The 25,518-nt window shown below is 36.3% G+C and overlaps 1 protein-coding gene and 1 long non-coding RNA gene across 2 annotated transcripts; one reads left to right on the top strand and one right to left on the bottom strand.

Moving 5' to 3' along the window:
• Positions 1–8,361: 8,361 nt before the first annotated feature.
• Otud6b (OTU domain containing 6B) lies at positions 8,362–23,083 on the bottom strand. The gene is made up of 7 exons (XM_005381770.2): positions 22,931–23,083; positions 22,070–22,221; positions 20,123–20,203; positions 14,688–15,000; positions 12,130–12,191; positions 9,715–9,821; positions 8,362–8,820 (listed from the first exon to the last, which is right to left on the bottom strand). The coding sequence occupies exons 1-7, from the start codon at positions 23,010–23,012 to the stop codon at positions 8,736–8,738; spliced, it is 882 nt and encodes a 293-aa protein (XP_005381827.2). The 5' UTR covers positions 23,013–23,083; the 3' UTR covers positions 8,362–8,735.
• A 237-nt stretch (positions 23,084–23,320) lies between these two features.
• On the top strand, positions 23,321–24,146 carry LOC102013827. Its single transcript, XR_260464.2, has 2 exons — positions 23,321–23,430; positions 23,533–24,146. It is a non-coding gene; the product is annotated as an uncharacterized LOC102013827 (long non-coding RNA).
• The last annotated feature ends 1,372 nt before the right edge of the window (positions 24,147–25,518 follow it).

Raw genomic sequence — 25,518 nt, 5'->3', positions numbered from 1 at the left:
TTACATAATGTGGGTACGATGGCGCTTAGAACCTGTCTCTTCTTAGGTGTGTGAGATAGTATGAATCACAACTTAAGATGTGACATAGGGATAATATTTGGGATGCAGCTCAGTGGTAGACCACTTGCCTAGCACACCAAGGTCCTGGACTCAATCCTCAGCATCCAGGGAAAAGAAAAAAGAATTGGATATTTGACAGCACAGGGTTGTGGGACAGGTTGAGGATTAACTAAGACATGGAAAACCTGGTAAGGAGGATGTAGAAAGAAAGACGGAGCTTGCTAGTTCAAACTTCCGAGTTCTGGCCTGAATCTTAAAACACAGGGTCTTACGCTTGCCAGGCAGGCGCTGTGCCACTGAGCTATATCCCTGGCCTCAGGTGGATGGGCAGCTTCAGATGAAAGGGTTTTCTACTATACAGCCTTGTAGAATATCAGCATCCAATGCTTCCCAAGGAGCAAGAAAACTTAAAAATTTTCAAGATTTTATGTTTTGTTTTGTTTGTAGAGCATGTTAGTAATACTGAAAGATAATTTGCTTTCAGAAAATTTTGGTACATGCATTTACCATATCTTAATTATTTTAATTACATTACCCCCTCTTTCTTCTATCTCCCTTCCCCCCAGCCTCCTTCCCTCTCTCTACAAGTCTACCTTCTGGTCTCCTGCTCTCTCTCCTTTATAATGTTTCTCGTATAAGAGAAACCACGTGACATTTCACTTTTCGAGTCTGACTTACTTCACTTAACATGACAGTTTCAAGTTCCATCTATTTCCTGCAAATGACATGAGAAAAATTACCAGGTTTCGAGACGATGCCAGCCTGTGAAACTCAGCACACGATACAAACCTAAGGCTGGATGTTAATTGAGACAGAGTTAATGACACTATGTAAACTTAAGCGAGTCAGTCAAACTGGCTATATCTGTCGTGTCATCTATAAAATAACAAGTATGAATAGCAATCTATTCCACTGAAATCACATGGGAAATAGCTAACTCATGACTATAAACTACTTTTGAGGTAAAAAGTACTGTGAGAACGCTAACATATATAGCCTCGTAGAAACCCAATGGTCTTCGTTAAAACAGTCATTAAGTTTAATGACAGATAGAAGGCGTGTTCTATTTATTAACACTAGAATACAGAAGAACTAATTTTTGACTTTAAAAAAGACCCTGTGACAAATCAAAGGATTTTTTGAAAGTTGGAAAAACTGCACGAGAAATAGCAGCTCATAAATAAAATTTACATAAAAACCAATGCACATACTCACTGCTTTTGGCAAGCTTATTCTGTGATTAAAGCATGATCTAAGACTTCAAACATGTACAGATGCTTCATGTACTTGAAAACTAGAAATTCTGTGTCCTGTAATAAAGAAGGGTAGTGGATTTTCTTTTTGGGTCATCTTCCTTTTAAATATGAAATGGAAGGCTCGATTTAATGGACTTTGAATTCTCAAAGATCTGCCTTCTAAGGTTAGCCTTACTACTTACTAGCCATATGGACTGACCAAGTTATTTGTTCTCAGCCTCTTCAAGTCTTATTACCAATGTATAAAATAGGGCTGCTTTCTGTGAAAAGTCAATAAGCCAGTGTATGTAACATATTTAGCACACTGCTTAGCCCACATAGACTCAATAAAAACTATTTTTCTGCTATACACTCTCACATAATTAAATCAAGATATCCACTTTTTCTCTTAACATATCTTCACTGTATAAGCACTATCCACAGGGCTGATACAAGGTTCCTAACATTTGTGTGTATGCCAAGCACCTGTTCTCTGCTGCTGTGTGCAGCTCTTTATCTATCACTACTTTAACTTACTCCTTCCACATCTGACTGCATTCCTGTTAAAAGAATTTAAATGAAGGAAAGCATTAGATGAGCATCTGCCTGAAATATCACCCAAAAAAACCTTACATTAATTATGAGGCTGCAAATCTATTATTTGTTCACTGACCTTAAAACAGGAAGTTAAAAAAAAAACAGGAAGTGATTTGTGAGAAATAGCTGTCAACTCAATTTTGCCAAGCAAGGCCATTTAAAAAAGAATTCAGTCCCAACTACTACTGCAATAATTTCAAACAATAAATGACATTTTAAACCCTTCTGCCAGAAGAACATGGTATCTAAACAAATTTCTCTAAATCAAACAAATTTCCTTCATGAAAAAATTACTACCTTATATCAAATTTGTTATTTTGGCCAAAGGGACTGGCTGCAGGCCATCCTTTATTTATTACTTGTCTAGATGGATTTCTCAAGATTCTGCTTTAAAACACACACATAAATACACACATACATTTATATTTTTGGAAATTTCTACCCAATATTAAACACAGAGATGAGAAAGGAGCCAGTTGAAACAAGAAAGTACTAATCAATGGAATACAAAATAGAATACTGAGATAAAACCGAGACCAACAGGATAACTATCTACAAAGTCTAATTAAGGGAGGGATGAATGAAGAACAGGGTAAAGAGGAATGCTATAAAATTTTGTGGCTTGAGGACTGGGCACTTCTTTTTTCTTGAGACAGGGTCTCATGATGTAGTTGGACAGGCGTGTGCTTCCACACCCAGCAGAACCGGGCATTTTTGTCAGAGACAAGAATTGTGAGTTGGCAGAGCCCATGGGGATGGTTGTGGGTGAGCAAAACTACATGTCCCATCTAAAGCAGACAACTAATGTTCAGCTCTTGCTAAGTGCTGCCAGGAGCGAATTCTGACTCAGTGCTGACAGCTCTTCTGATTTTTCTGAAGCTGGAAATAAAAATTTTTAAGTGAAATCACCTATTCTTAAAATGCTACCAACTAACTGATCTTTTTCTGTTCTTTCCTTAAAATCGCTACACAAGCCAAGGAAAATATATCTTTGGGCCACATTCAGTCCACCGGTTTGGAAGCTCTAGTGCAGTGTGAAGAAAAAGTCAAGGAAAACACCCTGAAAAAGAGTTAGAGGGGAAAACTGAGATCAAAACAGAGCTCAGGAAAGAGACCAGCAAAGGGTAGTAGATATGAAAAATTTCAGGGCAGGTCCATAGTGTCAAATACAGCAGAGCTTACGGTAAGGTAAGGACAGTAAGAGGTCACTGGTACTGCCTTTAGAAGTAGTTTTAATGGTGTGCAAAAGCTAAAACCAGACTGTTGTAAAATACACACAGACGAGCATGAGTGCACATGCACACACACAAACACAATACACATAAATTTAAAACCATAAGGTTAAGTAGCTCTGCTGCGGTATGTAATTAGAAGTCCTCTAAAGCCTCACATAGTGATCAGTGGAACTTTTCAGAGGTGGTTGGATCCGGAGTGTATGATGCTGGCATTAAGGGTGTGATGCTGGCAGGGGCCCCATCCGGGGTGTAAGTGCTTCCTGCTCTAAGGGCAGGTAGCCTGTATAGAACATAAGAGACAGAAAGAGAGCTGCTGTGGTTGCTTCTTGTCACTTGCTGCTTGCTGCCTTCTGCCTGCCCTGCTTTGCCATGGACTGTTTCTCCTCTGTCATGTCCCTCTGCTATGCAAACCTGCCTTGGAGCCAGCTAAATATAGGCTGAAATCTCTACAATCTGAGCCGAAATAAGCCTTTCCTCCTTTAACACTGTCAGTTATTTCATCTTAGCAATGAGAAAAGCAACCAAGACAAGCTCCATGTGCAAATGGTGTCATCCTTCCACAAGCTTTGTAAATAGATAAAATATATACAAGTGCTTTTTAAAAAGCACTTGAATATTCTTTGTGAGTTTAGGAAAGGTGTTTTCCTAATTCATGCTAATTTACTCAGATAGCTACAGTTTAAGAACTCATTTAACAGTGTCATTAACAAACCTGACAAACTACATCAAGAATCTTGCCAGCTAAATTCTACACAGAATATGTCAAACGTGGGGATATTAGGAATAAATGAGAATTTTTAAATTATATCAGATACTTTGTGATCTCACAGTGTCCCCCAAGTTGTTCACAGTTCCTACGTGCTAACTACCAAGACCAAGGCCAACAGTCTTTCAAGCATCTCAAGACCCTGCTCGCCTGAACAGTACCTCTTTTAGTTCTGAGTGTGATGTCCTACTGATTCTGCCTCCATTTCCAAAGACATACAGAAAACAAAAACCCAACACCAAAACTATCCACAAAATAACCATTATTCTCTCACCAATGATCTAAACATGCTAAAATAATATTACCTAAACTTCCCTATTTCTCTTTGTAATTCTCACAGCAGAGAAACATCATTATTGCTACTTTATAACAAGTAAACTAAAGCCCTGAAATATTAGTTAGGAAGTGCCAGGGCCAAGATATAAAGCTCTGGTCCCAAATGCTACTATCGCTAGTGTATGTGACCATACTTAATAATGTTCACAAATATTTCCACTCCCTCCTTCAGAACACAAGGACAGGGCTGCTCTTCTGGGTCTCTCCAATGTGTGTGAAGCCATGGGATTAATTCAGCCAATGAATGAAAATGTAAAGTGTTTCTTCTAAGCCACAGAATTTACTTGAAGTGAGAGCCTTCTGAATGCTCTCTTCTAAGCAGTTCTGGAGTGCAACAACTCAAGGCTTGGGTCCCAGAGCATAGAAAGAGAGTAGAACCCTAGTCAGCTTACACTCTGCAGAACAGACAATACTTCTACTGGTGCCAAGACCCAAAGATTTGTAAATTGCTGCTAGAGTATAATGTTTTCTATCCTGAATACTACCACCAGTGATCTCACAAGCCAAATAAACACTCTGCAGTGGGTAAGAATATAAAAATAGTTAAGACCTATGCAGCTTTTCAAAAGATGCTCATGAAAAGTCTGGCAAAGTCATGAAGAGCAGATGAATAACTATCTAATAGTATGCCCAATTTCTGTTCTAAATGGTTTTCCTTAGAACTTTGCAACCTCATTAGCAACAACTGAGACCTATTTGCCTCCAATGAATATGTTTTGTTCTTACAACTTTAGAGGGGGTACTATGGGTATTTAGTGACTAGAGGCCAAGGACACTGCTGAATATCAGATGCACAGAAGAACCCCAAACAAAAAAATTATCCAGCTCAAAACATCAACAGGGCCAGGCTTGAGAAACTCAAGTCTAGGTGTATAAAGCCTTTCCAATTTCAGGCAGGGATCATGGGGTGTAGGGTGCAGAATGCCAGATTCAAAATCAGCAACTTTTAAAAATGAGGTCATTATTTTTCCTTATCAAACTCATGCACTGCAGTTCTTTTAAATCCCCATGTTGATACCGTATTAGCCGAAATTATGAATAAGTGTAACATAGAAATGAAGCAGCAGGATATATTCACAGTCATCTTTGTTCAGAAAATGGATCAATTCAGCAGCTTGACAGGCAGTGATTTATACAGTATTCAGTAACTCATATTGGTCACCTTGGTTATGACAACTATAAGCCAGGCATAGCAGTGCACACTTGTAATCCCAGCAGTCAGGAGGCTGAGACAGGGGTACTGAGTTCAAGGCCATCCTGGGCTACATAGTAAGACAGCCTGGACTATGTAATGAGACCCTGTCTCAAAAAAAAAAAAAAAAAAAAAGAGTTGGAAACTCCATGAGTTGAAAGAATGAAATTAACTAAATTCTCAGAAAATCAACTGACCTGCTCCTCCAGCTACACCATGACAACCTGTACCAAAAAGAAAACTGTACTAACTATATGCTGACATCAATTTGCATAAACTTTACTACTACACATCCTTGCATACAAATGTTTTCTTAAAAAAACACTCATAAATCTTTAATCTTAAAATTTATTTATCCTAAATAAACTCATTATTTCTAAAAGGTTCTAAGCTTCTACTTGTTTTCTATGAGCCATAACTTAACTGGCTATTACTTTATTATGTTCCCGACTGGGGCATAATGCCATGTTCATACTATATTTCACCCAACTCCATGAAATGCAAGAACATGCAAGGACCTTATTCTGTTATATGTAAAGAGTTGGAAATATTCTACAGCTAAAATTCTAAAGTTGGAAAAATTCTAAAGCTGAGTTTATTTCAAAATTTTACAATTGTTAAAGAATGACAAAATGAACAGCCAAGGTTGATTGAATTCATTCAGTTTTTATTCTTCTTTTGGCAAACATCAAAGAATAGGAGCAAAACTACACTGCTCACTATAATTACATTCATTTTTGCTTTACACAAGTTGTAAACATATTTAAGTGGATAAAATTCTTAGTTAAGGACATTTAAAGAACTCTGACATATACATTTACAAATTATGACAAAAGAATGCTTATGTAATATCCATTAGACCATCATATAGCAAACTAAATTAGTGTATGTACTTTAAAATTAACATCTGCAATTAAAAAAAAACTTTGCAATTATAAAGTGATATCTACCTAAAGTTTTACGAAAAAATAGGTGATCATACAAATCCTGTTCATAACTGTACTGACCATGACCATTTAAAAACAATTTTAATAAAAACAAAAAACAAGAAAATTCTAATTTTTCTTTGTTAAAAAATTGCTTATCTTAGAATACTTTTGATGAAGATAGAATTTACGACGATTTTATATTTTATTACTTCTTAATGCTGATACTTTAATTTTAAAGCAAGAGAGTACTTCAAAATAAACACAAAGCATTTTATATTTTACAATTCCATTTCTTTATTAACTTCAGGCCTGAAAAAATTCAAGTCACAGGTTACAAAACAGGGAGATTTGAGAATATCTTGTTTAGCAGGAAGAGTGGTTTTTAATCTGTTGATTAAGATGCCCTTGGGAAGTAGTGACTTGCTCTAGTTTACCACAGCCCCTACCAGCTTCTCATATTGTTACCTATTGCACATGTGAGTCTGGCTTTTTTTTTTTTTCTTTTTGGTTTTTTGAGACAGGGTCTTGCTCTGTAGGATAGGCTGGCCTAGAACTCACTATGTAGCTCAAGCTGGCCTCAAATTCATGGCAATCCTCCAGCATCAGCCTCCCGAGGGCTGGGATTACAGGCATGCACCACCATGTTTGGCTCTATTTATAATATTATAAGCCCAGTATTTACTCATAACATTATACATAAAGCACAAGTTCAAGGAATTTGAGAAAAACACATCAAAAGTTCTTATTTTCATAATTTTTTTTACATAACAAATTATCAAATACACTTGCATAGATAGGGACTCTCCCCCTAGAATACTGTTAAAAATTATCTGGAATCTGAATTAGGCAAGTTATTCACACAGAAAATCATTGTATACTGATTTTACTACACAGCTCTTGGCTCTCCAACTGTACCCATAGAGGCAACATAAAAATTTTCAAATATTTAAATTGAAAAAAAATCACATTAGTACTAGAGAATGAGTAAAAAGGTAGCAATCTCGTAAAACAAATTGGAAAAAGGAGGAATTTGAGGTAAATGTGGCCTTGGCCCCTTTTATACGGCCAAATCTTCAACTGATACAATGTAAAGAGTGAGGGAGGCTTCTGGAAAGCCCGGCTGCTGAACAGTAATGGAAAAAACCCACTAGAAAATACAAAAACGTACAGTTATGAAGAGAATAAAGAGATGATAGCACTAACTCCAGCCTGAAGTTTAAGAAACTGAGAAGATTAACAAACAAAGTAGACCAAAATGTGTTAGGTCTCTTTAAAGTAACACACAATTGCTCTACAGAAAGGAACAGTAATGATTACTTGTTTGATCAATCTTGTATGTCTCTATTTGTTTTCCTGAGAAACCACTTTGAAGATATCAATAAGTCATACAACAACCATGGTTAATTTCCTACAACTTTATCTGTAACTCTGTTTGGTTTGCATTGTTCTTATGCTATTTTGTAAATGGATGTCTGTTTGTTAGTATGTTTTCCTTCTTTTACTTTTTAAAATAAAAAAAAAATATCTAAAGTAACACACAAATACAAGGTAAGTCTCTTAATTCTTTAGAGTTTAAAGTAGACAACAGCAAAACTATATTTATCTCTGACTTTGTCTCACTTCTTTAAACCACTGATTTCCACGTGAATATTTTAAAATTCTTAATTATGGAAGCAAGCTTCTTCTCTGCATCTTTGAAATGCACAGTCCTATGTAAAAAGCTTCACTCCATTAATTCCATGAACATCAAATTTATTTCAGTCATACTAGAGAATGAGTAAAAAGGTAGCAATCTGGTAAATTTTATATGCATTAATTAAATTTGCTACCACCATACACTGTTTCAATGACAAAGAGAAGCAGTCCCTTTCATTCTTCAAAATAATCACATTAAAGGGGCTGGGGATTTAGCTCAGCGGCAAAAAGCGCCTGCCTGGCAAGCGCAAGGTCGTGAGTTCGGTTCCCGGTACCGGAGAAAAACCAAAAAAAAAAAAAAAAAAAAAAAAATCACATTAAAATGATTACTTGGGAAGCTTTTATCATTGGGAAGAGTTTTAAGACATTTAAAATTTGTTACAAAACAGAATATTCAGGATGATATAATTAAAAATCTCAGTGAAGAGGGTACTCTCTTGGCCTATGAATGATGTTGTCCACAAAAGACTTACCAGCTTTAAAAATACCACGAAGAGGAAAATGTTTAAAGTTTATCTCTGACATACTTGACATAATTCTAAAAAGCCTGTTTGTAAACTTCTTCATAAAACTGATTAAGGTAGTTGTGTTTTACAACAGCATTTAGAACACCAACAATCTAGCACTTGGCAGGATACTCAGATTGGCATACTGTACTAAAACATAAATAAATGCATAATGTTTTGTAAACTAGCTGCAATTTTCAGTAACTGTGTTCACCAACCGTGTAACAGAATTATAATGTTCTCCTAAGCCATATGCATGCCTCATATATCTGCAATAAAAAAAATAAGCAGTATTGATAAAAAATAATTCATTGTATATAAATTCTTATTATCCTTACAATACCAAACACTCTGAATGACTCAGCCCACAGGGGTATCATTCAGTAGACTACATGAGCATATTAGGAGTTCAGCACCATTTGACAAACACCAGCAGTCAGCAAGTGGTTCAACCACCGGGGGAAAATGGAAAGGCTGAGATGAGTGCTTAATAAATTTCAAATTTTCAACTAAATTCAAGCCATTAGTGACTACCTTAGTAAGTTTAGTTAGTAAACACTAAAGCAAAAAAAGAAATCCTGCATGCTGTGTTTCAGAGATTTTTTCAATCAAAATATACTGACAATATGAAGGGAAAAAAATCTCTAAGGAATAAATAAGCAACATGAACATATTTTACCTTTTCTAAAGAATATAATACAAAACAGTGCTGTTTGTTTCAGGGACTTTGTATATGCATATAATATATCTTGAATATTTTCAATTCCTTTATCCTCCCTTCCCGTCTACAAGAGTCAACCTCCTAACTTCCTGTATTTCAGTTTTTACCTTTGTTGAAGCTTTTAGTTAGCATTATTAATATCAAACCAGGACAATATACAAACTAGCTCTAAAACTTGGAAATCTTTTCTTTAAACTTTGCAATCTTTAGAAATCACCGTGTTCTTAACTCATACACACAAATAAATAAATCACTACGAGTTTAGACAATTATCTAAATCATGTATTCTGACAATGCTTTCTAGTTCTACAATTATCTTTAATATAAGATAAGCAGAATTAATTTAAAGTAGTGTTTTGGATAATTTAAAAAGGTAAATTATTTTTAATGCCTTTTTGTTTAATTATGAAAAGTAAAACAACTGAAATATTTAGGTACTTACACAAGTGTTAATGGCTTTTTAGAATATTCTTCACCAACTACAATAGAAGGAGAATCTGCTTGTACTATCTCTATAGGTGTCTGTAAAACGTGAGACAGAGCTCTTAGCTACAGGAAAAAAAAAAGCATTAGTAAGGAAAATAAAAATGTAAATTGTATTCACATCCTAAAGCACTGAAATATAAACACTTGAACACGGCAACAAATTAGAGTAAGGACATTCTCTGTTCCTAACTACATACTAAAAGCCTGGCACACAGTGAAAATAAACAGCTTTGTAAAAATATCAGTGTCATAGTTAATGAAATGGGGTGATAGGTAGATTTGATTATCATATTTAAAATACTGATGCTTAAGCACCAAACCAAATCAATAACTGAAGGATGGGGAGGGCACACAACAATGCAGGTTTCTTTTTTTTTAATGTTTTTCAGATGACTCTGATGTGTAAGCAACGTTGAGAAATACCACTGTACAACTTTGAAAGCCAGGAGTACAATGAGATATGCATATAAACTATACTGCTCTTTCAAGAAATTTCCATCTGATTAAAATACTACACAATTTTAACTAACTTCATAACATACAGTGTAAGTTAGAGTTTGGTGTCTGATGAACAAGAGTTACTAAGGAAATTAATGCTAACATTTGCAGACTTACTATGACTAAGTACTCTAAGAATTGAAACATTATTCTATACTAATTACTAATCTTCACACTTTATATACTCATGTTATTTTAAAAACCTAGAATCGAAGGCAGGGAAAGGTCAAGAGATCTAGCAAAATCAAACATTAAGAAATTGAATGAGCTGTACTGAACTGGGGAAGCCTGATTCTAAGTCGAAGTTCATAAATGGATTAATCGCTACCAGTCTTCATAGCACCTTGGATCTATGTATTTGCCCCACTACAGGAACACAGTCCTTACAGGTTTTGAAAGCATGTAAATTACTTCAGGAATATGGAAAAGTTTCTATGCTACACAAATATAATTCCATATTCTATTTTACAGAATGTTCCTTTGAAGTATGTATTTCTTGTATCTAACATAATATTTATAAAAAACGGTACAGAATGAAGGGTGCAAAACCAGCCCTACAAATCTTAAGACTTCTTCTAATTCTTCAGAAATCATATAATAAAGGGATTTTGGGGGGTTCTAGTTTTGACTAATATAAGGGTGCTGCATTGTGAAAACAGCAACTTTTATTTCAAATGAATTCATAAACAATTCATGAGTCAATGTCTTTCGAAGTATGTTTAAAAAGTTTTCTCTCATTTTAAGTAAAGTTGATTAGGCCTCCAATACTTGTTTTAATTTGTGATCTCTGTAAGAGTTCAGTATAGTCACAAAGCAACTACGAAACTCTGAGTTTCTGACACCCAGGAGACGCATACAAAACTAATGGACACAGTTCCCTCTGGTGGAAAGCTACAAATACCACACTGCTAAGAAAAAGTTTATGGAAACATATTTACATCACATCTTCAGTTCCTAAAGTGAAATATTTAGAGCTAGCTTCATCCATCTGGCGGCTTAACTTTTACATATGTGCTCACTACCTTAGTGCTCACAAATGCTTGCAATATACACGAAGGTCTTATTATTCTCATTCGATAATTTAAAAACTGAAGCTCCAAAGGTTACCTGACTTCCCCAAAGTCACAAAACAGAGGAGTACGAAGACAAGTCAGAATCTGAACTTAGACTTTCCCTTCTTAACCTCTGTCTTTCTAATACTCCAGATTCTTCATTACCATGGGAACTTCTAGGTGTTGTGTTTGTTTTAATGAGACAAACCTAACAGTAAGATTTTAAAAATCTGTTCTAAGAAAATCCTAATAACTCCCTACAAGTTATTATTTTCTTAATTTCAACTTTAATGCATCAATTCCTGCTTTCAAGTAAGTCGATATCAACAGGAATTCAAAATAACACTTGAAACAGATGTGCTATGGTAAGATTTGACCTGCAGTCTCACACAGATATATACTTTTTTCTATTTCTGATGTAAAGGAAAAATAACTTTCCCTATTGTGATTTGCAACAGCTGATTCATTAGGGTAAATTTTACCTTGAGTAAAATCTTCACTTTTTAAAGTGTAAACAGTCGAATACAGTGGTAGCCTCACACATGAAAACTTACACAGATGAGCACCAGCTTCTCCAAAACATAGCTCTAACACTGAGCTATTTAAAGTGCAATGATGCTTCACTACTTCAGGTACATACGTTAGTCAAAAGCAAAGGAATGTTAATTTCCCACTTCTTTTTCACCAGAGAAATGGCAAAGATACAAAGAAAAGCAATCTTTAAACAAAAAATGGGATCAGTTAAAAATATCTGAATACCACAGAAGAGATTCCAAAATCATTTAACAACCCACAGTTGGGATGAATAATTACGAACATACCTCAAGCTGACCTCCCCACGCAGCTGTGTTTACGATATCCTCACAGTATTTTCCAAACTCTTCTGTAGGGAACACATCAGAAGACAGCACTTACTTTTCATAACTCTCGATACAAGATCCCTTCCATAGCTCCCACAGTTCCTGATGAAAACGCCCAAGTGACGCACATCTTAGTTCTCTATCGCTTCCCTCCACAATTTAATCTCCCTCACAGGTTCAGACATGATTCACCCAACTTTCCACCACCTTTTCATCCAAAACCAAATCATTTCTGCTTATCTCCCTCAGCCTGAGGCCCAAACATTACAAACCTACATTTCTGTCTTTACGCAATGTGATAACCACCGTCACCATATTTACCATTTTGACATGTGTTTTGAATCCCAAACCTGCACCCAAAATTATAATGTGAAAGACTAATTATATATATTCCTATATAATATCTGTGTTAGCCAAGAAAAGGGGTTATCAGAATGGCCCTGAAAGAAGTAAAAGACCTCTTCTCTGAGTTTAAAATGGGCATATTTTATTCATACTCCTTTTTATTCAGCAGGTTAAAATAAGCCACAGACATCCTCCTTGGCCAGAGAGGGGACAAGAAACTATGCGCATCTAGAAGAAAAATGTATCCCCTGTATTTGTCCCATTCACTCTTAAATCCTCCGTGTTCAGAACAGTGCCTAGAGTACTGCTTTGCACACAATGCCCAACAAATACTGACTGAATGAAGATAATTAGTCTTTCTATTTCTCTCTGACTCAGCACAATGAAATGCCACCTCCTCTCAAATTCCCTACCACTATCAAAGCTGGGGAGTTTCACTGATTAAGTAATCAAACTGGAGATGAAGTATAAAAGAGCTATTTATCAAGTTATTTCAGTGGATGTCAAAATATATGAATGTTTCACGGCTCATAGCAAATCCTAGTTATTCAGAAAATGGCAATACCCTAAAACAGCAAAAGGTACATTAACATTACCAATATAACACCAATGAGAAATAAGCTAGCTACAAGGTTAGAGTCATCTACAGTTATACTTCTAATCTAGCAGCAGATGCCTTTAGGCTCTGCTCACTAAAGGGATGGCCAGTGATCATTCAACTGTCAACTTTCTTATCTATTCTTCAGCATGTACTCATGCTGCTCTACTTCCATAGAGGGAAGACTCCATTAAAGAAAAATCAACCTTGGGCTTGGGAAGTAGCTCAGCGGCACAAGCATCTGCCTGGCAAGTGCAAGGTCCTGAGTTCGATTCCCAGTACAAAAAAAAAGAAAAGTCAACCTTTAGCATTCTATACTGGCCGTAAAACTTGCTCCCCAATGGATACTGCAAAACCCGCATCTTCTCTCAAAGTCAAGATTTCCTCTACTCTTTATTCCCCCAAAATCCTTTCAGATTTATACTTGCTCTTCCCCTCATTTGCTAGTTGTGTTTTAGTTATCTTACACATCGCAAGTGCTGCATCAAATAAGGCAGGGTAGGGGCTGGGGATTTAGCTCAGGGGCAAAAGCGCCTGCCTGGCAAGCGCAAGATCGTGAGTTTGGTTCCCAGTACCGGAGAAAAACCAAAAAAAAAAAAAACAAAAAACAAATAAGGCAGGGTATTAACTGACTTATTTTTATAATATCAACGTTTACACAGATAGTAATTTTCCTAATTAAACTTCTTGAGAATAACATTAAATCTTCTAAAGTACAGAATAAAAGAAATCAGTTTTCACAATCATTTTCTGCTTGTGCTCTTCTAGAGACCGGTCAAAGCTTACTTTCCTTTATGTTTAATCTTATTAAGTATGAACTTAATGAAATTTTTTTCAATACTGATTAATGCTATTCCTATTGCTATCTTATATAAAATAATTTATTTTAACTGACGAATGGTTAAGTGCTTAAGAGACCTAAATAAAGTAGTATGTGCCAACATCTATTCAAATTACAGAAAATAATTCTGACTAAACTTTGGGGTTTTTTCTTTTAAAGAGAATAAAAAGTAAAAAAAAAAAATTAAATATGATACAGAATTTTGAAACAAGATGACAGGAAGTCAACAATGGTTGTTATATTGCATATTGTTATCTTCAAAGTAGTTGTTCAGTTTTTTTTTTTTGGTTTTTCTCCGGTACCGGGAACCGAACTCACGACCTTGCGCTTGCCAAGCAGGCACTTTTGCCGCTGAGCTAAATCCCCAGCCCCCAAAGTAGTTGTTCAGATTACTAGATATAAGCATGTAAAATTGGTGAAAAAAAAATTAAGCATTAACTGTTCCTTTCAATAAACAAATAGAAATTAATAGTACAATTACCTTAGCTATCTTGTGTGTGTATGTGTGTATTATTTTTTCCCTTCCTTCTTTTCTCCTTTCCCTAGCAATTTTTTTCCCTTTCACAGTATCTATTGTACCTTCCATATTTTATTTACTCTTTCAGTTTCTTTGACTAAATTTTGTGATAAACTCTTCTCAGAATGGTTGTATGGCTTGTTCTTGTGTGCAGGAAAAATATGCAGCCTATTTAAAAACAAGCCCAACCACTAATAAAATGTAGTTAAAAAACTTACCTGGGGTATACATATCTCCTGTGTTAGGGTTTGTTAAAAATGGCAAAAAGTCTTCCACGTGGCTTTGCATATACGTAGCCGTTTGACTTCGTAAAGTAGCCACAGTCAGAGTGCAGTCCTGTTCTCTGAGTTGATCCTCAATGGCTTTATACATACAGTGGCCATCAGACGGAATCTGTTTAATTTCTAACTCTCTGGCTGCCAATATTTGAGCAAGTTTTTCATTTTCTATATGTCTGGCTCCAGATAAGTTCTCAATTTCAGCTTCAGCTATTCTTTCTTCCCGCTCCTTTTCCAGTGCTGCTTTTTTTTCCTAAAATGAAAATGTAGGAAAGTTAATTCATGATAATTAGGACTGGTTCTCATCTATTAAGGGGATGGGGATATAAGATTCTCAAAATCTTTTGCTGTTTTCCTCCCTTTCTCCACAAGCACTGTCATACTGATGATCTCATCACTTAGAGACTTTTCTATACTATAAACATCTTTTAGGGCAAACTATTTTACCCATCTGATTTGTGTGTTCCCAGGACCTATCTCTGTACCGAGACATAATAAAATCTTTCTTACAAAGTCTACTTCAAACTACCTGTCAAGCACTTGGGAGGCTGAGACAGGAAGATCACAATGAGTTTGAGTCCACCCTGGACTATAAAAAGAGTTCATGGTTAGCCTAAACTACAATGAGACCCTGTCTCAAAACCAAAGACACAAACAAAAACTGTCAAGTTCCTTCTATTGCTCATTTCAAAATACTGTCTTAAGACTGAGTTGTTTTAAGCTCTAACTCACATTATTATCATATTTAAGCTCAAGCCAATCCAACTTTAACGTTCTATCATATTTGGAATTAATATGCTAAAGCCTTTAGGCAGACATTCTTTTATCTAGCTTTAAGAAGAAAGTGTGGGGGCTGGGGATTTAGCTCAGCAGCACAGCACCTGCCTGGCAAGTTGAGATCATGAGTTCAATTCCTGTCACAGGAAAAAAAAAAAAAAAGAAAGAAGAAAGTGTGCATCTACCTATACGCATATATTTAATAAAGTAAAAGGTAAAAACATTCTGCTATACAAAAAATTAAAATAAGTAGATACACCTAAGTTTCCCTTAAGTATCACTGCTACTCCTATAGTGCTCTCTCTAGACTTAGTGTGTATCCTTAAAGTGTTTTTCTATACATTTTAATAAACATAGTTTAGCACAGAACACGTGTAATGTGTTACAACAAAAACGGTATCACACGTTCCATTCTGCAACGTGTTTCCTCACTCAAACATCTTAATATAGCTCCCCATGGTGGCATATGTAAGGATGGGCTGGGTGAGGTCAACGAGACATCTATGACATGAGTGGAGTGGGAAGGGTAGGGGAGAAGGAAAAGACCTTAACCGCTAAACTAATAAGGATCACAAGCCAGTGAGAGCACCATATATTTCACAGCTAAAAATAATTCACAGAGCTAGAGTGCCAGAAACAGTGTTAAAAGATGAAGTTGGGGGTTAAAAAGATAGGAACATGATTAATATAACTTACACAGCATTAAGGAAAAAAAGACTAGAAACACAGAAGATAGGTTTGTGATTAATAAAGTCTATGCTTACCTACCATTAAAAAGAAAGACAAGAAAGATAACATACAAAATATATTTTCTCAGTAGAACTACAAAATACACTGTGTGTGTGCCTGTGGCTACATGTGTGTCTGTGTGCTTTTCTTCATCTTTCTGATTCTCTACCATGACTATGCCTTCTTTGTACACTCAGGGAGGAAACTGCCTTTCAGTTTAAGAAAACAAAATGTTTCACTAAATTCTACAAATCTTGATATAAGTAATAGATTACAGTGAAAGAGAGGGTCAACCAAGAGCAGAAAAAGGGAGACCATCATGCCCCTTGTTCTCTGGGCAGAGGAAGGCAAATGCAATTAAACTTAAGCACCACATACTTGTCGTGGCTGCCTGTTTTGTGCCATATCAGACAAACTTGAAGTCATTTCTAAGTTACCTGAAACAAAAGCAGCAGTTTCTCTTTTACAAAACACAAGCTTGTTCAGGATTTTCCTTACAAATGTAACCACAACAGAAGCAACACGAACAAATTTATTTCACTGCCTATCTACAACTTTAGATCACAGGCACAAATAAAATTTTAAAACACAAGATGGCACTATTACTTTATAAAAGACTAAGCAACAGTTTCAGAGGGGAGAGGAAAAATAAGCACCTTAGACACCATCTAATCCAAAACCCCTCATTTTCCTCTTCTGAGGAAACGGCATGCAGAAAGATTTCCAAAGGCCATACAGCTGGTTACAGCAGAGCAGGGACCAAGGACAACACAGAGAGCTCCTTCTATCCAGGCACCTGAATCAGAGTAAAAGCTGGAGCAGATGGTAGCTGGAGTTAATGATGTCACATACTTTTTATTGGAAAAGTGGAACTTTATGCTACCTGCAAAATCTTTTAAGTCAAAAATACTAATTCTGATCATTTTATTTATTTTTCCTCATTCTCTGTTTCAGTATCACATGGCAAATGAGTTTCCTTTCTCGCATACTTGTTGGGAAATGCACTGGACTCTTTTCTGTGCAATGTGAAGTACCCCAATAACACTTTGTTTTCTCCCACAGGACTGGAGATAGAATGAAACCCACAATGTCTAATGAACATGTATAAAAAAGAAAAATAGCATGGAACTCATAAATATATTACTGGTAAACCTAGCAGGTTAATAAAATAATTCAGCAAAGCAACATGATGGGAATCTGAAGAGCTGGGCACTAGTCTTGGGTTTGCATCAAACTTTCAGTATGCCAATGAGAACATCCGGGTCTCATCTTTCTTACTTGTAAAATAAAGACACTAGACTAGATCTCATTCTATCAACTTTCATATTTTTTGAAGCCCAGTTCTTCTAATTTCTACTTTGGACTCTTCCCACTGGAACAAAAAGTTTCCAAATTCTTTGAAATAAATCAGCTGATTGTTTTTCAGATTAAAAATAAGATGTGCTCTAAAGTATTTTATGATATTCTTACAATAAATGTTACACAAGTTCTGTTACATTCTTTTCTTCCAGAGTTGTATCTTTCTCAAAGATAAACACGTTTCATTAACTGGCTTTTTATTTCTTGGTGCTTTGGCAAAAAAAGAGGTTTCAAATAATCCAATACCCAACTGTTCAACCTAATTTCAGGTTCTATTTTCTTAACTATTATAAACTTCCAGTGTTTTCTATTTCAGAATCTCATTAGTATATGAAATGACATTTCTTCAGGGCATTTTCTCTGCTAAGTGGAAAGCAACTGCTTACAAAAAAGTATTAAACTTTTTGAGAGTATAGTTAAAAGGGGATTCATACCAATTAAAAGAAAATAACAATATGCTTGAGAAAGGAAAAGGAGTTCTGTTTTGGTTTGTGTTGGTGCCTGAGGGTAAGGGTAGAGATAAACAACTTTTGATAAAGACGGAAGTCAGTGGTCACCTTATGTTTTCCAGAATTAAGTCAGTTACTATAAGATGTAACAATACCTAAGTAATGTCAAAAATTATGCTACTGGCATGTAAAATTCCTGACCATTTTTGATCTATAGAAGCTAGGTGACAATTGTGGGGCAATCACAAAAAGAATGACCATCATAAATAAGGAATTAAACCAGATATAAGATCTAAACTTTTGACTGTTTGAAATTCACAATCATAATATTTACTCAAGAATAAAATTCTCCTGGGCAGGCTGGCACATGCTTTAGTCCCGCCACTCAGGAGGCTGAGACAGGAGGATTGCCTTGAATTTGAGGCCAACCTGTGCTACACAGTAAGTTCAAGGGCAGTCTTAACTACATAGCAAGACTCTGTCTCATAAAAACCAAAATTAAATAAATAAAATAAAATACAAGTATGAGAAATGTTGGACAATTACAACTAAACCAACTTTCAAACAAAAAAGACATTGCTCTTAGGATGAAATTTTCAAAAGGCATCCTATACTTAACAGAATAAACAACTCTATCACTTTTTGACCTATTAGATCTCCAGGCTTTGTATTAAGAGCTCTGGCAAAAATGTATTATTTAATATCCTCAACAATCCACATTTATCATTTTCCCACATTTTATAGATATTTAACCGAAGCTTTAAAAAGTTAAAAATCTTAAGCAAGTAAGGGAAATTAAAACTGCATCTGGACAGTAGGAGAACTTCAGAGTTTATAGCACTAGCCTAATATGCATTAGGCCCTGGATTTGATCTCCAGCAGTGTAAAGAAAATGAAAAAACAAAAAGAAAAAAACTCTCACCTGCTGTATGCTCTACTAAATTATGTACTACTAAGTAAGATGGAAAACTAGTTTAAAAATCTGCATTTAAATCCTAGAAAATATCAAGTCTTAGTAAAACATGTGGTACTAAAAAGTTGAATCTAAATGTCTTTTTCAAAGCCAAAGGGCTTTGACTAGGCAATCTCATTACTGTGATGTTAAGATCATTAACTCACTACTTTCAATAAAGCAGTTTCTTTTTAGCTGTTCACTAATAATTTATTTCCACATTTGTCTTAATAGATTGTTCCTCCTACTTGAAATAACCTATCTAAATAATTATAACTCCTTCAAATTCTAACCCATCATTTGACACAACAAACTTTCCCTTCTCTGAGTCTCTACTGTAATTAACCATTATATAAATACCCAGAGAATTCTCTGAGAGTTTGGTATACTTACACTTCTTTCTATACTTACTTGTTTAACTTCTGGATTTAAATCCTTGTTTCCTCACTTAGTACCATAGTTTTTAACGAGGGCTGCACATCAGACATCAGACTAACTCGAGCCCATACTCTAAAGAGTCTAAATTAAGTCTGGGACAACACACTTGTTTAAAACAAAATCCATTTGCACTCCCCAGCCCAACCTGCCTATCAGAACTGCATGCTGGACATCTTACAATGTCTTAGACCTATTTTCTTCTCTATAAAATCAGGATAAAAACATCCTGCTTCCTAGGATTATTGTCAGGACTAAATGAGATTTCATATTTCACACGAACAGCTTAGCACAATATCTGGTATGTATCAAGTACTTAACGTTAGTTTGGGTCTTTTTAAAACCATTCCATCTTTTTTTTCTTTAATTCTCTCCTTATACAGTATCTAAGCTTATACTGAAAACAGGCCTTGTGGCATAGGTATGCAATCCTAGGACTCTGGGAGGCTGAGCAGGAAGGGTTGGAAGCTGGAGCACAACTTGGGCAACTTAGCGAATCTTAAAATAAAAAATTAAAAATGGGCTGGAGATGTAGCCTAGTGCAAAGACCCCAGTATGACCACCACCACCACTACCACCACCAAAAACATTTTTAGAAATTAAGAAAAAAACATATATATATAATATTATGCACACAACACTAACTTATATACTTGGTGACATGACTTTCATACCCGTCTCTTTTGTGCTTTTGATATCCGAGGTGGTTGATTCTCAAGTACCAAGTTTGCAATGTTAACAGCGACAGAATCTATCTGAAAGAAACAAAAAGCATTAACATGTCAATGAAAATACTTTGGTAGTATTTGTGAAAGCATTAAATTACTAAATTATTGTTAAAAATCACAAGTACATCGACCCTACATTTCAAATTTAAGTAACAGCACCAGACACATCACAGTATGTAATATGCATTCATCTCTTTTCTTTACTTTTGTGAGAGAATATGTCAGATTCCCATGAAGTTTCCCTGTAACTCTTAAAAGATAATGCTTATTTGTGCATGTCTTCCCTCCTTTTTGGAACACTCACTCCATCAACAGGAAGGACCTCACTTCCTAAATAAGTGCCAATTCATTCAAGACCATACCCTTCCTACCTCTGAATGCTAATGGGCCATATAAAAAAAAATACAGGTCCTTGGGGCTGGGATTTAGCTCAGCGGCAAAGCGCCTGCCTGGCAAGCGCAAGGTCGTGAGTTCGGTTCCCGGTACCGGAGAAAAACTACAAAAAAAAAAAAGAAAAAGAAAAAATATAGGTCCTGTGCTGGCTCGGTTCATTACTAACTGCATAACCTTAAACTTGGCAGCAGATGTTCTTCTCCATCCTATTAGAGCTTGATAAGCACTGAGTCTTGAACTTTTCTTCTCTTTTCCTATCTATGAACTGATTAACTTAAGGCAGAAAATATCATTTATGATATTATTAGATAGTACAACCAACACTAAAACTCAAATGGCTATTACATGCTTGTGAAGGTAAGAAAATATAATGCTAGACTTCTATTGGGGTAAATAGCACTTTATTACTATAAGTTAAGCTACTTCTTAGTATGACACATAAAATAACTTAAGCCCTCTACCACATAAAGACAGTAGTTTTCAAAGGCTGTTCAAAATATCAAAATTAGACAAAGGGTTCAAAGAATGGTTATCAATGTTATTGAAAATAGGAATCTTGATTTTTCAGAGGATTCTGCTAAAATTCACACACTGACATCAGGCAAGATACAAACAGGTATTTGAAAAACAAAAAAGCAAAGAAATAAAAATTTAGGTAGGGTTCAAAAAAATTTAAGTTAATGAAAAAGGTAAGAGTTCAAAGTAGAATGGGAGTTTGTATTTCAACAGGTAGAAAATATGTAATTTTATGAATCAAACATTTTTGTCCTTGTAAACCTAGTAAAAGAATCTTGAAATTGAAGACCTAAGAGAGCAAACAACACTACCTTGCTAATAAAAAAGAGGGGGAGGCAATTAGGAATATCACAGTTGTAACAAACACCTCAAGAAGGGTACCTTGTTTTCTGTAGCTAGTGTACGATATCTTAAGGGCAAAGAAGGCCAGTATCTTGACTAATGATTAATACATATTGGTCAAAATGATAAAAATCATGCTCCCATTTAGTCAAAAAATATCCGTAAAATTTTGTTGATACAACTTGCTCCATGAGCAAACTGTAATAAAGGAATTTAATATGTAATTTTAAAATGACTTCACATATGTTGTCCCATTTGACCTTTATAAGAACCTATGATTAGACAGCAAAAGAATCTGTGTCATCACATTATATATGGGTAAAATTATGATCGGGTAGATTAACTTTGTCCAGGTGGTAATCCTATTCAGTGACAATTCTGGCACCAGTTTTCATTTGAAGCTTCCCATGGTATACTTTATCAACTTGTTCATCTTTTAATCAAGTAAACAGATAAAGCATAACTAAAAATAGATGAACATAACTAGGCAGGCACTTGTGCCGCTGAGCTATATCCCTGGCCCTGGATGAACGTAACTAAAAGACTTTATTTCCCTACCAACTTTCCGGTTTTACATAATCAATTTAACAGATGGGGACAGTTGTTTTCAGATGCTGTAGACAATACAAATATGTCACGCACCTTATTCTCCTTGGCAACCAGCTTCAGTTGCTCCAGTTCCTCTCTATGCTTCTGTTCCATTTCTTTCTCCAACTTTGCAACATCTTCAGTGAGTTGCTTCCTTCTCTTTTTGTCATTCTTGGGAACAGCATTCTTCATACCTTGAATTTTGGCTAAAAAGTCACCAAAATTATTAAGTCAGAAACTCAGGAATAAGAGGAAATACGAAACAGAACCAGTAACAGAACAGAAAGGGGAGAGGACATACATATAGAAAAAGTAATTGTGGAAACAAGAAGTCATCACATTAACAGCTACAAAAGAGCCCAGGTGAAGCTTGAGATCACACAAAACAAAACAAAAACTCCTCATTTATCAAACTTTGGGTTTGGCTGGTTTGGCTGGACCGGAGGATGAAAATGAAAACAGTGCTGTGAAGCAAGTTTAAACCTTTCAAATACCCTTTCCCAGCCCTCCACACCGAGGTGAAGCATTCAGAAGCCACCCGCGAGGGCCGAGCGTCCGTAACTGGGGCAGGAATGGGAAGGGTGGAGGGTGGAAAGGGAAAGGAGGGGCAGATATGGGGAAAGGAGGCAGACGAGGGACGGGACAGACTCGGGAACGAGGCCGAAGGACGCTAGGAGGGGACCAGTCACGGCCCAGACCTGCTCTGCGTCAGGCCTGGGAGGCAGCCTGCGACGGCTGCGAGATGAGGGGCCGCCTGGGTGGTGGAGACGGGCGAGAAGAGCATCATATTTGTCACTTTGAAAGAGTCTGAGAGGATCCAGGCCCTTCTCCCTCCCAGATGCCCCAAAACCAACCCGCTAAGCGCCCTTCCCTGGGTCTAGACGACTTCTAGTTTCCCACTTCCTTCCCCATCACCTTGCAACTCTTTCTTCTCCTTGCGATGCCTTCTCATCAGCTGCTCCTCTTCATCCAGCTCTTCGGTCACGGCTGCCTCCATAACGACCAGGACGCCTGACACTCACGCTGGAAATAGCTTGCAGCAAGGGCAGGCCAACACCCCGCACTCAACTCTCCCCTGGAATGCCATTGGCCACCGCGAGGCTTTAGCCCCGCCTTCAAGGTAGGACCGGATGTAAGTCAAGCCAATGGAAGACTGAGAAAGAGGAATAGAGTGCTGCGCGTGCGCACTACGTGATCGCCCCTAGGATGGGCAGAGCGCCAAGGGCGGAAGGGCGGGGGTGTGGGCTCAGCGTGCTAGGGACTGAAACGCTAGAACCCCTCGTTGAGACAAGCTGCGCGCTGTGCTATTGGCCCTAACGTGAGGCGCGAAGAGATGACGTAAGAGTTATTTTGGTTCTTCGACTCCGGTGCTTGGGAAAACTGCTTGCACTCCTTTGCGAAGAGTCGTTGAAAAGGTAAGAATATGTATTTAATTAAAATCATTGATTATTATCAGTGTGGATCTTTGGACTCCATCAATCGTAGTATAGAGATTTATGGTTCTGTTTGTTTTCAAGGTTGTACGACCGTAGTTGTGAAGAAAGGAACAGAGCGAATTAATCGAGAAAATGCCTCCTCTTGATACTGATGTACTGGACTGTTGCAGTCCACCGATCTACAGCAAACTTGCCGAAATTATTGACGGCTCAACAGAGTTCCGTAGGCACTTGGCCTTAGTTGTAAAGTAGGGGTTGTGTGACCACATGGAAAAGATCGAGGCCTGTTTGAAAAACCACAGAAGAAAAGTCCGTTATAAAGTAAATTCCTCAGTTAAATGGAAAATAAGAGAAATTCTCACAGAATGCAGAGGAAAAGGCCAAAGAAATTAAGAGAAAAAAGAAAGAGAGAAAAAAAAAGATGTAGAGGGCCTGTCCAGGAGATACAATCTACGCATAATAGAAAACAGAAGACAAAGCAAATGAAGCAGAAACAATAATTACGCAACTAATTGAAGAAAATTTTCCGGAGTTAAAGAATGAAGTAGACTTGAAAATGAAGAAGTCTCACAGGATACCTTTAAATTTTAATTAGAAGAAAGCAACACCTAGGCATATCTTAAATTTTAAGCATAAAGAAAAAATCTTTCAAGTATCCAGAGAAAGAGGTTACCTATAAAGAGGCAAAAGTCAAACTGACCTCAGATTTTTTTTTTCTCACAATTCTAAATACCAAAAGACAATGGAACAACATTTACAGAGTTTTAAGTGAAAATAATTTCGAACCAAGAGTTATATTCCCTGCCAAGTCAGTGTTTGTGTGTAAAGGCAACTGGAAGACATTCTCAGATACCACGGGGTTTAAAAAGTTTCTCAACCAAGAGCCTTCTCTGAAAAGGCTGAATGATTTACTGCATTTTTGCAGTAAAAAATTTTGCTGAATGATTTACTGCATTTACGAATATGAAGTCTAAAATTGCTATATAAGCCAGGCATGGTGGCGCATGCCTGTAATCCCAGCACTGGGGAGGCTGAGGCAGGAGCATCATTGGGAGTTCGAGGCCAGCCTGGGCTAGAAAGTGAGTTTAAGACCAGCCTGAACTGCATAGTGAGACCCTGTCTCAAAAAGACAAAGAAATAAAATTGTTATGTATTAATAGTGTTTTATACAAGTGTATCTAAATCTGATACTGACTTTTGTACTTAATTTGGGTCTTAATAATGGGGACTTTAACCAGTTTGTGAGTATAATTATCTCTATTTCTGTCCATACTTTTTATGTAAAGTTTAATACTTCCTTGGTATTTTTCTTTTGCTACATTTTTGGGGGTTTTCATTTGTTTTCTACCCCCAAAACCTGCAATGTATACAATCTATTGAATGACAAAACTTCTGCGAACTACCATCTAATGCAATAATTACTGGCTTTCCCGATCAGTATTCCAAATATATCCACCCCTCTCTAACCAGTGCTTTGAAAGTTTTCTCCTTACATTGTTAGTATTAACATTATGAACTTGTTAGGGTTTTTTTTAAGGAATTAAAACTGTTCCATTTTCCAATTTTGGCACATGAACATTTAGAGTGTCTTCTCTGAATTTGTCCTGGCCAGAGTGCCAAAGCACTTCTATTTAACATATATTTGGCTTCACAACATCCATCTTTACATTACATGGCAAAAATTAAACAATATTTACCTTGAATATATGGTGTGCAGTTTGACAGTCACGTAAAACTGAAACTATGTGAACTGGAAATTTTAGATCCAGCTCACAAATCTATTTTGCATTTAGGTTTACTATCCTATACATAACAATTTTAGACTTCATATTCTTAACTACTTTTAGCCATCACATCGTACATACAACTATCTCCCTATTCTATTGACTAAAATAGAATATTTAATACATAACACTATTAGTACATAACAATTTTATTTCTTTTTTTTGTTGGCTGCAGTAAAGCATTCAGCAAAATTTTTAGACAATGTTCTTGGTTGATATACTTTCTTAACTCTTGGTTGTCTGAGTATGTCTTCACTTTGATCTTCTACCTCAGTTCTACATT

Source organism: Chinchilla lanigera, unplaced genomic scaffold (genome assembly GCF_000276665.1).
Source record: "Chinchilla lanigera isolate Chin_1 unplaced genomic scaffold, ChiLan1.0 scaffold00016, whole genome shotgun sequence".
Lineage (NCBI taxonomy): Eukaryota > Metazoa > Chordata > Mammalia > Rodentia > Chinchillidae > Chinchilla > Chinchilla lanigera.
This window is presented reverse-complemented; position numbering and strand designations above follow the sequence as displayed.

What these genes read in the sequence shown, in the direction of transcription:
- Otud6b (XM_005381770.2), bottom strand. Translation starts at nt 23,012, where the DNA reads ATGGAGGCAGCCGTGACCGAAGAGCTGGATGAAGAGGAGCAGCTGATG. An exon ending in TGGTTGCCAAGGAGAATAAG is followed by an intron (nt 20,204 to 22,069) that starts GTGCGTGACATA and finishes TGTTTCTTTCAG; the next exon opens with ATAGATTCTGTCGCTGTTAA. An exon ending in AGGAGATATGTATACCCCAG is followed by an intron (nt 12,192 to 14,687) that starts GTAAGTTTTTTA and finishes TGTTCCCTACAG; the next exon opens with AAGAGTTTGGAAAATACTGT.